At 37.9% G+C, this 17714-nt stretch overlaps 1 protein-coding gene and 1 long non-coding RNA gene across 12 annotated transcripts; both read left to right on the plus strand.

Annotated features, from left to right (window-relative positions):
• The first annotated feature begins 2374 nt into the window (after positions 1–2374).
• Positions 2375–14740, plus strand: LOC106632604. Of its 11 annotated transcripts, none has more exons than XR_006053390.1 (8): positions 2375–2489; positions 4399–4437; positions 5170–5211; positions 6543–6605; positions 7411–7565; positions 9562–9685; positions 9792–9915; positions 13075–14740. It is a non-coding gene; the product is annotated as a von Willebrand factor A domain-containing protein 5A (long non-coding RNA). The 11 variants fall into 11 exon arrangements; XR_006053389.1 differs by lacking the exon at positions 13075–14740 and adding an exon at positions 11270–13028; XR_006053388.1 differs by lacking the exon at positions 13075–14740 and having other exon boundaries at positions 9792–10917.
• Positions 14741–15485: 745 nt separating this feature from the next.
• On the plus strand, positions 15486–17077 carry LOC102293578 (von Willebrand factor A domain-containing protein 5A). Its single transcript, XM_005951504.3, has 4 exons — positions 15486–15707; positions 16289–16336; positions 16459–16661; positions 16751–17077. The coding sequence occupies exons 2-4, from the start codon at positions 16297–16299 to the stop codon at positions 17069–17071; spliced, it is 564 nt and encodes a 187-aa protein (XP_005951566.3). The 5' UTR covers positions 15486–15707; positions 16289–16296; the 3' UTR covers positions 17072–17077.
• The last annotated feature ends 637 nt before the right edge of the window (positions 17078–17714 follow it).

The following is a 17714-nucleotide window of genomic DNA, read 5'->3' on the forward strand; positions in this document are numbered from 1 at the left end:
CAATTTGAAAATACTTTTATTTTGGAAGGCAAAATCAGAGTGACTTGATCTTAACATCGTATCTCTGTGGGGTTGTATACTGTTGATCTAAAGTGGAATTGTCCTGTTGAAACATGAATTTTTCATTTAAGAGCATTTTGAAATCGTTAAAAGAGTAGGTCGTATATGGGCAATTTGAAAAGGCTTTTATTTTGGAAAGCAAAATCAGAATGACTTGAAATTGACATGGTAACATCGTGAGGTTGTATACTGTTGATTTAAAGTGAAATTATTCTGTGGAAACAGAAAATTTCCTTTTTAGAGCATTCTGAAATCACTGAAAGTTAGGTAAGTTATGGGCATTTTCAACAGGCCATTATTTTGGAAGGCAAAATCAGAATGACTTGAAATTGACATAGTACCATGGTGTGGTTGTACACTTTTGATCTAACATGGATTCATCCTGTGGAAAGAGCAATTTTCATTTTTAGAGCGTTCTGAATTCTTTAAAAGAGTAGGTCGTATATCGGCAATTTGAAAAGTCTTTTATTTTGGAAGGCAACATCAGACTGATTTGATATTGATATGGTATCACTGTGGGGTTGGATACTATTGATCTAAAGTGGAATTATGCTGTGGAAACAGCAATTTTCCATCTTAGAGCATTTTGAATTCGCTCCAAGAGTAAGTCATATATGGGCAAATTGAAAAAGCTTTTATTTTGAAAAGCAAAATCAGACTGACTTGAAATTGACATGGTAACATCGTGAGGTTGTATACTGTTGATCTAAAGTGGAATTACCCTGTGGAAACTGAAATCTTCCTTTTTAGAGCATTCTGAAATCACTGAAAGTTAGGTAAATTATGGGCATTTTAAAGGCATTATTTTGGAAGGCATAATCAGAATTACTTGAATTGATATGGTATCACTGAGGAGGCTGTATACTGTTGACTAAAGTGAAATTATCCTGTGGAAACAGCAATTTTCACTTTTAGAGCATTTTGAAATCTTAAAAGAGTAGGTCGTCATTTGGCAATTTGAAAAGTTTTTATTTTGGAAGGCATAATCAGAATGACTTGATATTGATATGGTATCACTGTGGGGCTGTATACTGTTGACTAGGATGGAATTACCCTGTGGAAACAGGAATTTTCCCATTTTAGAGCATTTTGAAATCACTGAAAGGTAGGTCAATTTGGATCAATTTGAAAAGCTTTTTATTTGGAAGGCATAATCAGAATGACTTGATATTGATATGGTATCACTGTGGGGCTGTATACTGTTGATCTGGGTGGAATTACCCTGTGGAAACAGGAAATTTCCATTTTAGAGCATTTTGAAATCACTGAAAGGTAGGTCAATTATGGACAATTTAAAAGGCTTTTATTTTGGAAGGCATAATCAGAATGACTTGATATTGATATGGTATCACTGTGGGGCTGTATACTGTTGATCTAAAGTGGAATTACCCTGTGGAAACAGGAATTTTGCCATTTTAGAGCATTTTGAAATTGTTCCAGGAGCAACTCAGATATGGGAGTTTGTAAAATGCTTTTATTTTTAAAGCAAAATCAGAATGACTTGATATTGATATGGTAACATCGTGAGGTTGTATACTGTTGACCTAAAGTGAAATTATCCTGTGGAAACAGCAAAATTCTGTTTAAGAACATTTTGAAATCGTTAAAAAAGTAGGTCGTATATGCTCAATTTGAAAGGGCATTTATTTTGGAAGGCATAATCAGAATGACTTGATATTGATATGGTATCACTGTGGGGCTGTATACTGTTGATCTAAGGTGGAATTACCCTGTGGAAACAAGAATTTTTCATTTTAGAGCATTTTGAATCGTTAAGAAGATTAAGTCAAATATCGGCAATTTCAAAGGGCCATTACTATGAAAGGCAAAATCAGACTGACTTGATATTGATATGGTATCACTGTGAAAAAGACTGTGGTTGGAAAGTGTTGATATAAAGTTCAAATAGTATTTGGAAATACGACTTTTGCTTTTAAGAGCATTATTAAGTCATTGAAAGAGTAGTTCAAAAATGAAGATTCACAGGGCTTTTACTTTGAAATCCAAAATAAGATGGCCTTGATAGTGACAGGGCACAATTAGGGTACAAGGCTGTGTCATATAGATCTAACATTAGAGTTTGTAAAAAAAAAAGCCTAAATTATATGTTATTATGTTCTTAACATATCTGTTAATTCACTCGAAGTTGGCTTTTATTTTGAAATCCGGTTTCCACATCCATTCCCGTAATACTTTGAATACACAGGGAACGTAAAACAAACTGGAGGCTGGCTTGACTGCAAGTCTCGAATTGGAGGCTGGCTTGACACAAGTGATGAGGCGGCTGACTTCACCGTGGCTCACGAACGTATTTGTATATCAACAAATCAGTAAGTTAGTGTTCCTTAACAAATTCTTAAGAAATGTACTGACTCTATTTTACGTTATAGTGTGTCGCTCCATGGTGATGTTTGAGGAAATTGAAACAGGTACGTAAAACCTAAATGACACATCTGTACATCTATGTAAATGTGTAGTTGTTTGTAGAAGGGACCGGGCCCATACAACTACTGGACATAACCTGCATTCCTACCACATGGAAGCTTCTGTTCAGGCATCATAGCGGCAAAGATGAGTAGGCACATGGCTCAATACATAAGCGGGGCACAAAAAGGAATTGGCATCAATACCAGAGGCACAAAACACTAGCTACTGATAGAGACTGCAAGACTTGGCTGACCAAGCCCCACACTCAGATCCTGGAATGCCTAGAACTGTACAAGATCAACAGGACCCTAAGAGCCTTCATCAGGAACTCTATGTGGATGTGGCGAACAACACTAGAGACTAACTTCAAGCCAACAGCACAAGTCACCATCAGGTGCGGGATCTACCAAGGAGATGGATGATCTGTCCCCACTGCTGTTCAGCTTAGATCTGAACCCCCTCAGTGAGATCACTGACAATACTGGTTACAGATACCGACTACAGAATGGAGCAGTTGTCAGCCACCTCCTGTGCATGGATCACATCAAGCTGTATGCCTAGAGTGAACGAGATATCAATTCACTGATCCACACCACCAAGATATACAGCAATGACAGAGGAATTTCATTTGGACTGGAGAAGTGTAATCAGATGACAACAAAGAGAGGGAAGGTAGTCAGAACTGAGGGGATCGAACTACAAGAAGTCAACATTGCAGACATAGAGGACAGGTACAAGTACCTGGGGATCCCACAGGCAAATGGGAGCTGTGGAGAGGCTGCTAGGAAAGCTGAAACCACCAAGTACCTGCTCAAGGTCAGACAGGTCCTGAGGAGTCAGCTGAACAGTAAGAACAGATCCAGGCTATCATCACTTACGCCCTGCCCATGATTAGGTACCCGGCTGGGATAATAAGAGATAGAAGCCACTGACATCAAGACAAGGAAACTCCTGACCATGCATGGAGGGTTCACCCTAAGATCAGCACCCTGAGGCTGTATGCTAAGTGGAAGAAAGGAGGATGGGGACTGGTGAGTGTCAGTACCACAATCCAGAATGAGACAACAAATATCCACCAATACAACCGACCACGCGCTCAGTGAATACCTCAGACAGCAGAAAACCAAGAAAGAGGAGGAAGAGGAGGAGCCATTGTAGAAGGACAGTCCCCTGAACGGTGTGTACCACCGGCAGATAGAGGAAGAGGCCGACATCCAGATGTCCTGATCTGAAAGACAGCACAGAGGCACTAATCATGGCAGCACAGGAACATGCTCAGAGCATATATACCTGTGTGTATGAGTGAGACAGTTTTTGAAAGTCAAAGTGATCTGATTTGTTCACTGAACTTAAACTCAGTATTTATTCAGGTTAGGATGTACGCATTTCTAAAAAAATAATTTTAGGTGTGTTTCAGTGTGTGGACTGAACATGCACATGTGAGTCCTCATGTGTCATTGTGCACACTTGTGGAGCTCAGTTTATGCTTGTGGATCGACCCTTTGTTGAACACATTTTTCTCCATACATATGCATCAGTTAGAGCAGCAAACAAGCAATAAAAAGAGTAAATACAGCAAAACCAGTTTTCATCAATGTGATATTTTATACAGTTTCTGTTAAACACAGAGGAAATGATGTGAGCTATTACATGTAGGAGCTGGTAATGTGGTCCATAGCAACATGTATGTCAGGGGAATGTTTGTTATTATCATGGATTGTGTATGCTAAGGGCAGAGGGGCACAATAGTGCACATTTCTTACATTGTATTAAATCGGGAAGTGAAAAGGTTATGATTTTTTTTTCTTGGAATATGACTGTTTTTGTGAAATTCATGCATTCAGATACTATTGCTGACGCATTCTGTGTAATTACCTGAAAAATGTTGCATTGTGTTTACCAATTAAAAAGGATTCTTAATGAACGGGAGGAAACAAAAGGTAATGGAAGGTAAGTTTAAAAAAAAAATGAGAGCATGTATTTTAGTTTTAACATGTGTGTTTTTTCAAAAGGTCAACTAACAATGTTTAGTTCATCTTGATGCATTCTCAATCATCCAAGGAAGTAAATCTTTAAAAAGTTGATTCTGTTCATCTGGACGTAGCGTTTTGTGGGAGAAACGTTTCGTCACTCATCCAAGTGACTCAGCTGAGACTGAAGTCACTTGGATGAGTGACGAAACGTTTCTCCCACAAAACGCTACGTCCAGATGAACAGAATCAACTTTTTGGAGAATGTTTAGTTCAGTTACTTTGATATTGAGATCCAGTTTTCCCCTGTTGAATAATCTTTTAGTCTTATATTCCAATAAATCAGATTAAATTAATCTGATTATGTGTATTTATGTATGTATTTATTGGCCATACATTTTCCCAGTAAAACATGTGAAACACATATTTTACAGCGTATCAAGCTTTCATTTCATCAGCTTGATTGCCTTCAGATAGTATTCATTAAAACCACTTTAACTGATGCTGGGGTGTTACCAGTTTTATTTTTCTTTAATAAGTTAGACTCCAAACCTATATTTGCTCCAATGGCCATGAGTATTAAATCAGAAATGAAAAGGTTATGATTTTTTTCTTGGAATATGACTGTTTTTGAGAAATCCATGCATTCAGATACTATTGCTGAGTAATTCTCTGTAATGAACTCAAAAATGTTTTTTTGTGTGTGTTTCAGATGGATTCCCGATGATGGAAGAAGAAAACCAGTCAAGAAAATGTAAGTAAAAAAACAAAATGAGAGCATGTATTTAGCTTTAATTAACAGGAGTGTTTTTTCAAAAGGTTAACTGATGGAAATTCTTATTTTCTTATTGTCTGTAACACCATCAGTTATAATTTGCTGTGTTAGAATAAAATAAGAAAAAATAAGCATGCATTGTCTTGGTAGATATGAAGGAAGTTTAAGGCTTAGTGGAAGAGACTGTATAACAATGTTTAGTTCAGTTGCTTTGATATTGAGATCCAGTTTTCTCCTGTTGAATAATCTTTAAGTCTTATATTCCAATAAATCAGATTAAAATAATTTAATATATAAAACCATATATTTTCTCTGTAAAACATGTGAAACACATACTTTACATCATATTAAGCTTTCATTTCATCAGCTTGATTGCCTTCAGATGGTATTCATTAAAACCACAGTAAGTGATGGTGTGGTGCTGCCAGTTTTAGTTTTCTTTAATAAGTTCGAACTGTTGTAAACATTTGATTTTGTTGTGGAGCTCTTATATAATTATTACAGTTTTAAGATGTAATTTATGTTTGCTTACTTATTACTTTAGCTGGAGTTGAACTGTAGCAAAAGTCAAATGTAAAAAGAATGCCAACTGAAAAGCTGTGTTAGGTCTAATAAAGACGTGTCAATAGTTTAATTGACTTTACATTTCAGGGAGGTATGAATGGCAAAGAACTGAAGAAATGACAAAAGATATGTTTTTAAATACTACCAGTTTTGTATTTGTAAATCACAATTTCAAAGTCAGTACTTTAGTTGTTCTTTTTATAAACATATGATGCAATTTCATCCCTCTTTTATTTTCCTCGATATATAACACTCTCATTTTCTTTTGAATGTTGCTGTTCTTGTTATCTTTGTATTAATTGTAATCATTTTTTATTTTGAAATCATAGCATATACCTGACCTTCTCCATACATGGGGAGCTACCTGCTGTGATCACTGTTTGTGAATAAAGGGGCAGCTGAAAGTAGCTTTTAGATCATTTGGTATTATTTCATTTTCATTGTTAAATCATGAAGTGACATCACATTTTTACATGAAAAATTATATCAATTTAGACATACACACATATTTGTAACTATAAATGCAAGAAAAGTATATCCATATAATTGTCATTATAATCTCAAACAACTCCAGGATCCAAATTTTGGTTACATTTTAAAAGTTGAAGCCACATTAGGTTTACAATCATATAATGGCCATGAGTAAGTTAATATGACTATTTTTGACAAATCTGTGCATTTAGATACTATATCTTAAGGAATTATCTGTAATTACCTCAAACTTTTTTATGGTTTAACAATTTCAGATGCAGACCCAAGAACAATGATGGCAGCAAAAGCACGAAGGAAATGTAACAACTTGAGATCATGTATTTAATTTTAATTAACATGTCGTTTTTGTCTAAAGTCAGCTGATGGAAATTTTTATTTTCTTAATATGTGTCTGTCAAGAGATGTATTCTAAAGACACTTCTTCAGTAGAGAGTCAGAGAGTGGAAACACACAGTTTTACTTGTAGCAAGGGCAGTCACAGAGCGCTCACACGAGAGTGGGGGCTCAGGGACTTTCTTAATATTTGTCAAACCATCATTTACAATTTGCTGGGTTACAATAAAATACTAAGTACTTATTCATTTCTATTTTTCTTATATTGGTAGACATGAAGGGAATTTAACGCTAAGTGGAAGTGACTGTACAATGTTTAGTTCAGTTGCTTAGATAATGAGTTTTCCAGTTTTCTCCTATAGAATAATCTATTAGTCTTATATTCCAGTAGATCAAATGAAAACAAGGATTTAAACACTGTTTTAAGCCCCTGAATTTAATATATTGTTGATATATTTTCACAGTACAGTATGTGAAATGCATAGTTTACATCGTATCAAGCTTTCATCTCATCAGTTGGATTACTTTCAGATGGTATTCATTAAGACCACGGTAGCTGATGATGTGGTGTTGACAGTCTTTATCTTTATTAGTAAGTTGTAAACATTTGATGTTTGATGTGGAGCTCTTATGTAATGATTACATTTTTAAGATGTAATTTTCAAGTGAAAAACATAATATTTATCTGTTGCATAGTTTACAGTGCGGTGTTTTATGCACTGGGTTATCATGTAGAGTTCTGTTTGTCATCTAGCACCATAATCAGGTTTTGTTTTTATTGCATCTTAGATTTTCCAGCTGCTGTGCCTGAGCAGCCACCCAGAGACCCTTTGCTGCAGTTAGTCTCCCTGCAGGAGGCGTCTGGCTGCTGGCTGCTTGATCCAGCTCTGGCTGCTGCACTGGGACAGACCAACGAGGAGGTGGAAAAGTCAAAGCCTGAAAAGATGCACTGCTGTCAATTTAAATATTAACACAAAATGATGATGTGAGATAAAACAGATTTGATTCTATGATTTCAACAAAAACACATGATGTAATTAAAAAGACACCATAAAACAAAGAAGATGAAGTCAAACTAAATGTAGGCCTGCCTCACAGCCTGAGAATAAACATCTGCATATCAGAAGCTAAGGCTACGTCCACACTAATGCGTTTTCGTTTGAAAACACATTGTTTTCTCTCCGTTTTGGTCTCCCGTCCACACTGAGACGGCGTTTTCCTCAAGGAAAAATGCAGCATTTTGAAAACGCTCTTGAAAACATATACACTTCAAAACAGAGCTGCCCCGTCGCAGTGTGGACACTCGAAAACGCAGACTTTCTAAAACGATGACGCATTTTAGTCATGTGATGCAGTCATGTGACCAATTAAACAAAGATAGCGGAGGGCATTATACGGCAGTTGTTTTGATTGCTCTCAATTTTGACAGCCCTAAAACAGAGTATTATCAGTTTGTACATGCTCCAGATAGCTTTTCTTCAAATTCTTTAATTCTCACGTGCTTTTGCGCATACGCAGTACTGGAACGTAAGCGCTTTGGGCCGTTTCAATGTCGACGCGCAACTCTGTAAAAGCAACTCAAAACGCTAGTGGACGCGGAGCGTTTTCAGACGAAAACGCAGTCTGCAAATCTATCCGGGCTAGCGTGGACGTAGCCTAAAACACTGGTGGTAATCATACTCCTAACCACCCACTGAGATGCACCAGCGTCTGATATTATCCAGAAACTGCAGAGCAGCAGAAATTTTTGACTGGCAGGCTGGCAGTCCATCAGGATCGGCAACAGCACTTCAGCCAGCATTATTACAAATACTGGCGTCCTCAGTCCCATCCTATACACCCTGTACACCCTGTACTGTGTCACATCCAACAAGGATAACATCATTTTGAAGTTCGCGGACAATTCTGCAGTGATCGGTCGCATCACTGGAAGAGATGAGGCAACTTACAGGAGAGAGGTGGTCGGTCTGGTGTCATGGTGTGAGGACAACAACCTCACCCTCAACACTGGCAAGACAAAGGAGATGATAATGGACACGAGGAAGAAGAGGAGGTCTCACCCATCGCTGTCTATCCGGGGCCTTGAGGTGGAGAGGGTGAGCAGCTTTAGGTACCTGGGTGTCTACATCTCTGAGGGCCTCACCTGGACACTGAACACCACACAGTTGGTCAAGAAGGCTCAGCAGTGGCTTTATTTCCTGAGAAGGCTGAGGAAATTTGGTATGTCGGCCAAGATCCTCAGCAGGTTCTACAGCTGCATGGTGGAGAGCACCCTGACTAGCTGCATCACTGCATGGTATGGCAGCACTACTGCCATGAACTGAAAATGCTTGCAGAGAGGTTCAGAAGCGTGAAATCCAGAACATCCAGACTCAACAACTTCCCCACTGCCATCAGACTCTTGAACAGCTGACCCATTCTGAACAGTAATAATAAAAAAATTTTGCACGTCTGGTCATCTTACATATTAAGCCAACATATTAAGCTATAGCTCTTTTACACATATCTGTTTCAAATTTCCATATTTTGTCTCCTTTTCTGTCTTCATTTTTTTATTTGTACTATTTGTATTATATGTTCTATTTCTATTGTATATATTAATCGACATTTGTGGGTGGAAGGAATTTCATTGCACAGAAAAATGCCTTTTCTCTTGTGACACATGACAATAAGCACTGTGAATCCTTGTATTATTTTCTTCATCAGTTGTTGTAAAAACATGTCAGCACATTATTTTAGAGCATTTATGACATCACAGTTTGGGATTTCATCAGAAGAGCATCCAGTGTAATAATCTGCCAAATCAAATATGCAGAGCTGCCCACCTTGGTGACCCCGTGTGACAAAGAAGTACACAAACATATGTAATATTACTGGTTGTAGAAAGTAAAATGTGTGTTCTGTCTGGTTTATTTGATTGATTTTGATTTGGGGAATTAGACCAGCGGTGAAGTGTGGGCCACCATTCTGGCTCTGATCTGGCTTCATGGTTTCAAGATGGATGCAAAGGACGAGTGGGAGCTTCTGGCTATGAAGGCTGCCTCGTGGCTCTGTGCTCACAATGGTACTAGCAATGATTGTAACAGATAAAATAACAGCTTTAAAAAACAGTTTCATTCTACAGCTTTCCTCCCACAATCATTATTTTAATATCTGTTTTGTGTTTTTAGCACCGTGTGTGTCAGAGTGTGTGGATGCTGGAAATGTCCTGCTGGGTTGCAGCGTGAAGAAAGAAGCTCTGGGACTCTGAGGGTTTTCTTAAAGTAGCTTCATCTTCAGAGTGAACAGAAGCAGGTCTGCTTACTCCACACTGCCTTTGATACAGAGCTGTTTTATATCATCAACCCCTTTTACATGTTTATTTGTCATGAATTATGTACCTAATATTGGTTTTACCATTGTGGAAAAAAGTATGTCAAAATTGTCTGAATACTCCTGACACAGTAGAAGATTGGACCACTGCTGTGGCAGCTCATTCACAAAGTGTTTTAATTCCTTTTCTCTGCCACTAGATGGCGATTATGTTCATACTTTTACTGATTTCACACAGAAACACCAAAACCAATCTAAGAAGTCTTTTCCCTTCCTGTTATAGTTCTGAAAATGGCTTCAGTTCAGGACATTTTCAAGATGGTCCTCAGTGAATTGGAGTGAATAGAGCAAAACTTTTAAAATAACTATTTACAGTGTTTACACCATCTTCTAAACAAAAAAGTCTATCCTAGCTTTTATTTTTTAAAAAGTAATATTTTTATGGCCAAATTGAAATGAAACTATACAGAACGTCATTCTGTTTCTCTCGCAGGAGTTACAATTTTATCCATGAAACACTTTCATTCTGCTAATTGACACCGATTGATCCTTGAACGTCTTAAGACAGCATATAGTCTTCATTCATGTTTGCTTACTCATGTAGTTTGAGTTGAATCTGAATTTCCCAAAACTTCCCAATGACTTTCCAAATAATACTTAGCATAAAAAATTTGAAAATTTATGTTTGGTCTCTCATTTCTTTGTTTGTGATTCAGCTAATAACACAAGGATTTCATAATTTTTGAAGCCACACTGAAAATACTCAGCAATCTGTGCATTCATGAGTCGATGTAATACCGGTAGCTTAGCTGTAGCATTTGTAAGGCTTCAGCTTCAGGTTACAAGGAAATGACATCATTCACGTAGATTACTGATTAGCAGTGCTAACTCGAAATTTCTAGTTACTTTTCTCAAAATTTTGAGTTAATAAGTCAAAGTTTCGATAAAATAAGTCGAAATTTTGAGTTATAGATGCTTTTTTTTTTTTTTTTTAAATTTAGTGGCAGAAACGGGCTTCCATACAGAGCACACCTCCTTATCTAAGGTTTTCTGTGTTTCTTATTCTCTTTAAAAGTTCTGCTGAGGGCCTCCTATACTCGAAGTCTAAGAGCCAACTCTCTTCTTTGGCTCAACTTTCTTTCATAATCTTTTCACTTTTGTGAGAAATAAAACACAATTTAAGAACAGATTGTCATAAAAAGAAATGACATCAATAACTACACCAAGGACATTCAAAACAAATTTTAAACTTGGCTTAAAGACCATAAGTCTGATCTGAAAATGTCGACCAACTTCAACATTTAGATTGTGACACTAACTTGTCTCTCTTCCACAGTGTGTTTCTTTTGTCCTGCTCCCCTCTCCCTTAACCAGTTGTGGCAAATGGCTGCCCCTTCCTGAGCCTTGATCTCCCAGAGCTTTCTTCCTGTTAAAAGGGAGTTTTTATTTCCCACTGTTGCCAGGTACTTCCTCAAAGAGGATCATTTGATTGTTGGTTTTTTTCCTGTATTACTTAGTGTATTTACCTTACAATATAAAGCACCTTGAGGTGACTGTTGTGTTGATTTGGCGCTATATAATTAAAACTGAATTACATCTCTGAAGAAATGTTACATGCATGTTTTGTTGCCTTTTTAAAGTGATGGGGGAATAATTGTAATGGGTTAATAAAAAGGGACAGACGTGCTCTGTGAAAAGATCAACCCTTTGACCACCATTCACTGCATCATTAATTGCTTTAACTTATAGTCCATAATGCTGTAAAAACAAAAAAAGAAAAAGCTGAGTCATTTTCACATTTTTATTGAGGTTTGAATTCAGCAAGTCTGTTGCTGATCTCAGTAAATGTAACAGGATGTCTCCGAAAATTTACAGTTGTGGATAAAACAGGGTGATGTGTTATTGTCAGGTTTGAGTGAATAACAGGACCCAAATGCAGGACTTCCTGAGAAGCCACAGGCATTTTATTTACTTCACTTACTATTTATATCAGTTTGGCCAGCAGTCACGTATAGGTTCAAACAAAATGGCACGAGGCTGCAAAAATATTTATCATCTAGTAATCTTTATTAATGAAAGCATGAGTGTACCCACCAAAACACACCAAAGAACCCAACCCCTGTAACAGCAACTGGCTTCTTTTTATTCTCTATCATTCAGGTGAGCATCTGGAATAGCCCAAGTCTGGGGGAAGCAAACCAAATGAGGAACAAAACATCCACATATGCAAACATCAAACCACAATATAACACATGGAAGACATTTATATTTTGTACAAAGTCCTATGAATAATACAATATGTGTATGCTAGAAAATGCACAGATACATAAATAACAATCTTCTTGTGAGACGTGTGTGTGTGAGAGAGACGCAGAGAGTGTCGAGTGTATGTGTGTATGTCACCCCCAAATGTCACCCCTAAAAATAACTATATTAATAGTATTAATTAATATAATTATATTAATATTAATTTTAGTATCATTTTCTCGAATGATTTTCAAATGTTAGATTTTCCTAACTTTTCTATTGACAACAGTACAGGATAGAATAAAAACAGGTTTTATATCCAGTTATGAGGCATTGCTGCTTCAGCAGTCTGGTTTGTCATTAAAAAGACTTTGGTTGCTGTGGCAGAAAGGTAATTTCATGACACAAATCAGTGATGCAAATTTATAAAAACACTTTAACTGAAATATAGTAAAAGTTCAAACTGGAGCCTAACACGTGGAGACAGACAGACCATTTGCCCTCACATTCACACCTATGGACACTTTAGAATGACAAATTAGCCTAACCCCAAGCCAGAGTACCCAGAGAAAACCCAAGCAAACACATGGGGAACATGCAAAATCCACAGCCAGCCAGGTGGTGGAATCGAATTGAACTGCCCTGCTTGCTGTAAGGCAACAGTGCTAATCACCGCACCACCATGCTGCCAGCTCACTGGAGATTACTTCTTGTTCTTTTGGAAACAGGGACAAAACGAAAAAAAAGACAACAGATAGTTAAACTTTCTGATTTAGCCCAATTATTTAGGCTAAAGCCAATAAGATAGTTACAGACTATGTTTATATGAAAAATGCGTATACTTACTGCATGTGATGTATTTTAACCATACGTATTGACTTATACATATTACAGAATTTAATGTTGCGGGTCCCAAGGATGAAGACAACCGTGATAAATATGTTACCTGAAAAAGCAGGTGAAGAGCAGAGAAATGAAGACACAATGCGTCTCAGTTTTTCTCCAGTACGTGTCTGAGGAAGCAGCGGAAGGTGGGCTCCCTTACTGCTCCCCGAAACCCTGGAGCAACCACCAACATTCTGCCCCCACTGCTTTCCAACGTAATATGGATTTCTATTCTTTTAAAGAAACTGAAAATGAATACATATATTAATGAAACATGTCCCATAACACGTGTTTTACACAGAATATCCCACTCTGGGATCCCACAGTAACACCAGCATAGAAGAAATGGCTTTGATTTTGCCACCCTATTTGATTTTCATGCCACCCTCTTTCAGTAGACAGGATGTGTGAAACAGGAGTGTATGAACACACACACACAGTGTTAAAGGTGCTGTGTTGGGTGGGTGTATCGGGGAGTTTGAGTGTACAGAATGAGTATGACTGTATGAAAACTAGAGTGCTGTTAAAATGTTTTGACTATGGTGCACTTTTTTTACTGCAATAGGAGGAGGTCTTTTTTTCTTTAAAAAGACCCCCTTTCACAAGTGTAACAACTGTGATTCGGCCGGGGACATTATTTTTGGGCCCTTTCCACCTGAAGCAAAAACAGCTTCTCACAGTCTTTCTCACCCTCTCTTGCTCTCTCTCTCTCTTTCTCACTGTATTGGTAAAATAATGCATACCAATAATCAATACTGTCAGTAGATTCTTTCCAGCTTTTGATCAGCACCATGGACAGCAACCACAGTCAGAGGTCAGGGGAATGGACACATTTACTCACACCATCGTCTTCCACTAGGATGCCACGAGCCCTAAACAGATTTAATCTTGGTAACATAACAGAAAGACAATTGTAATGTTGATAAGCATGAAAGAGAAGAGAGAAGCCCATTAGACGCAGGTCCTCACAGATAGAATGAAAGGGAGTGATAATACACACACACACACACACACACACACACACACACACACACTAGGAGTGAAGATTTCAACATACAAGTGGTAACAAAGTTTCGCTCCTTTACAAAAAAAAAACACTCACTCTTTTGTTCAGCAAAACATTGACAATCTTCCTCTTTTGAGCATCTGTTCTTTCTCCTTTGACTCACTAAACAAAATTTAAAATGCAGCTGTGCTAACTAGCTCCTAGCTGATAAACAAATTGCTTCATAGATGATACCAGCAGTCAGATATGTCAAGTACACTGTCAAGAGGACACATCCTCCAAAGTAAAGAAGTATTTGTACTTTGTTAATTCCCACCTCTGGTAACATGTTTCTCTCAATCACAACACTTACATTATCTAAAATTAAATAAATAAACAGATAATAATAAGAAGAAGAATATTCAAACCTCATTTTTTCCTAGGTTTTAATGATAAGATAGTAATAATATACCCATCGTGAAAAAAAAAGACTGATCGGATTAAAGGGGTGTGACTTGAATGAAAACTGTGATGATGGTTACAGATTGACAGAAACTGTAACATAAAGCTCCTCACACCTGTGCTCTCAGGAGCGGCCTGTTTGGTACCCTGGGTGTACACTCTCTCTGCCTTTTTTCTAAACTGAGCCGGCTCTTTCAGCTCCCAACCGGCTCTTCAGGTTGTTTTCTTGCTTTAATTCATTTATTTTTAACAACAATATAAAATTATGCACAAAAGGAATTACTAATGTAAAAAAAAACACGTGGTTTTATTTAAATATGTATATATATAAATATATACGGTGGCCCCTAGAGACAAAGTACGTACAAACTCCAAAGCACATTTCTAGCATTAGCTGAACTTCCAAAACAAGAGCTACCTAGATCGCTTAAATTACACAATTGAAAGCATATGTGTATTGTTTGTGTATTTATACACAAGCACTCACATATATATTATATTATACAATAATTATAATTATATCATATAATACAAAAAACAACTATTTACATTTCAACTTTTAACTATTTAAATTTTCAGCTGTTTCCTTTTGAACAAATTTAAAACGAAACAACACAAAACACTGCAAACCACAGCGCAATTAAATATAAATTCAAATATGAAAAGAAAAAGAAGATGCACATTCTCTGTCTTGTAGTCCTGCATGAATAAACTTTCTGAATCCTTTATCATCCGCAACTGAAAATAGTTGTGGATGATTACTATACCTTTCTAATGTGAGGTTGTTGTCCCTGGCTCTCTTTCTCTCTCTCTTTCCCTCTGACTCTGTTCCTGTGCTATTGCCGCCCCTCCCCCCTCTTCCCAGCACAAAGCACAAGGCTCACGTGCTGAGTGAAGCAAAAAAAAGTGCCAGAGGGTGAGAGAAGGGGGGGAAACCCACGACTCCCAATAAGGAGTCGGCTCGCGTCGGTCACTTCAAAGAATCGGCTCTTATAGCCGTTTCGTTCGCGACCGACACATCACTACGCCACTGGATGCTCTCGTACAAGAAAATCGAGCATACCCGGTGGCAGTCTTGTTTCAGTTAGGTCAGTGTTGTTAGCGAAAACATTACGTGTTTTAACACCATTCTTCACGTATTTAGAGGAGGGGGCTGCAGTAAAACTGTACCGGAAACATCAGTACATTCTTTGAGGTAAGTCTGTCTATTACAGCAGCTGGACTGACAGGAAAACCTGAAAGCTTATCGCTGTCATGTGGGTGCTGTCACACAGAATCATGCACGGTTTATGTGTGTATACAGTCATGCAGTGGAGAAAGTCCACAGGGTTATACAACAGACGGCATGTTTAATGTGAAAGTGAAAGTCACGGTCAGAGGGACGCTTGGCTGGTTATAATAATAAACAAGACTGCAACAAAACCCGAGGCCTCTACAAAAACTCTGATTAATGCGTCAGCGAGCTGTTCCCGACAGTGACTCCCCTTTTAGCTGCTTACGTCACCAAAGTAACTTGTACTCAAAACATAAATCGGTCAGGAGCAATTTGTGTTACGAGTTTCGGTTAAAAATCGACCAGAAGCGCCATGTTTACAGTGATTCCTTTATTTGATGAAGGTTTATTTTAGGCACAGAGCCTAAAAAAGAAAGTAGTTAACGGAGAACGTTTATTCCCACGGTCGACATACCCGTTATCTCAGACTGCGGCTATATGTTTTGAATGTTCCATATTTGTAAAGTGTAAAAGTTTCAGTATTAAGTGTTCTTGTTTTACAGGTAAGATAATGGATTGCTGTGGTCTGCTAACTCTTCAGAAGGAACCAGGTACTGATGGAAAAGAAGTTAATTAAAACAACTTCAAATGTAGATTTTGTTGTTGTTGTAATGGCACATAATAATACCCTGATGTATGGTTTGTATTTATTCTAATATTATTTTTCTATCAGTTCCTCTGAAGAGCATTGAGGTGGAGCTGGAGGTGAGGGACCATGTGGCTACAGTGGTCTCCACTCTGAACTACGAGAACAAGGAGGACAAACCATTAGAGGCTGTTTTTGTCTTCCCTCTGCCTGGAGATGCTGCTGTCTGTCATTTCAGCGCTCAGGTTGGACAGACACAGATTGTAGCTGAGGTGAAGGAGAAACAGAAGGTGAGCTGGACAGTAAATATAACCTGATTATAAGTGAGCTTCAAAATAAACACAGTGAATGTCACTGACATTTGTCACCTGTGCTTCAGGCTCGTGAGGAGTATGATGATGCTCTGAGCTCCGGTCAGCAGGCCTTCCTATTGGAGGAGAGTGATCAGAGTCCAGATATATTCTCTCTGCGTGTGGGCAGTCTGCCTCCAGGAGAGAGCGCCTCCATCAGGTTGGAGTACGTCACTGAGCTGGCTGTGCAGGCTGATGATGGTCTGAGGTTCTGTCTGCCTGCTGTGCTCAACCCTCGATACCAACCTCAGGGTAGGACAACTTCAGAATACTTGGACCAGAAATGCTTAAACTATATCAGTCAAAGTCTTGAACCACCTTCCAACCTTCACACCACTGACAGAACATAAAATGTTTTTTAAAAAAAACATCTTCCAACTTTGCCAGTCACTGTAAGATGTGAACACAGAACCAGATATGCAACTGTTGCCACATACAGGAAAACACATACAGTGAGAAAAATCTGGAAGATAATTAGGTCAAGTTTCAACTTGATTTTCTGCAAGAAAAAGGATTCACTTCTCATCACATTGTGATTACCAAATATAAAAAGCTGTGAAAAAGAAATGTTCCAGTCCAGTGAAAAGCTTTAGTGCATCCTCAGAGAAATTACAAAAAGCCCAAAAGCTGTATCTCAGACTCTACAGGCCTCAGCTAGCATATCAAATGTTAGATTTCGAGGTATTAGAATAAGACTGAACAAGTGTGGCTTATTTTTTAGGGGTTGCAGGAGAAAACTTCTTTTCTCAAAAAGACATTGGCAGCATGTTTTCAAAGTTGCACCTGAACCAATCACAAGACTTCTTGAAAGATGACAAACAAACCCAAAGCTGGAGATATTTGACTGATTGACCATCACAGTCAGAGAAAACCAAACCAATCAGCACAAACACCTCATAAAACCTTGTTGGAACTGGTGTGTTTAGTTTTCACAGGACTGCATTTGTCAGATTATAATTTTTTTTGGAAGTAGGTTGATGTAGTGTGCAAACA

The sequence above is a fragment of the Haplochromis burtoni genome, unplaced genomic scaffold (genome assembly GCF_018398535.1).
Source record: "Haplochromis burtoni strain Fernald_Lab_line unplaced genomic scaffold, NCSU_Asbu1 Contig_919, whole genome shotgun sequence".
Classification (NCBI taxonomy): Eukaryota; Metazoa; Chordata; class Actinopteri; order Cichliformes; family Cichlidae; genus Haplochromis; species Haplochromis burtoni.

What these genes read in the sequence shown, in the direction of transcription:
- LOC102293578 (XM_005951504.3), top strand. Translation starts at nt 16,297, where the DNA reads ATGGATTGCTGTGGTCTGCTAACTCTTCAGAAGGAACCAG. An exon ending in AACTCTTCAGAAGGAACCAG is followed by an intron (nt 16,337 to 16,458) that starts GTACTGATGGAA and finishes TTTTTCTATCAG; the next exon opens with TTCCTCTGAAGAGCATTGAG. An exon ending in AGGTGAAGGAGAAACAGAAG is followed by an intron (nt 16,662 to 16,750) that starts GTGAGCTGGACA and finishes CCTGTGCTTCAG; the next exon opens with GCTCGTGAGGAGTATGATGA.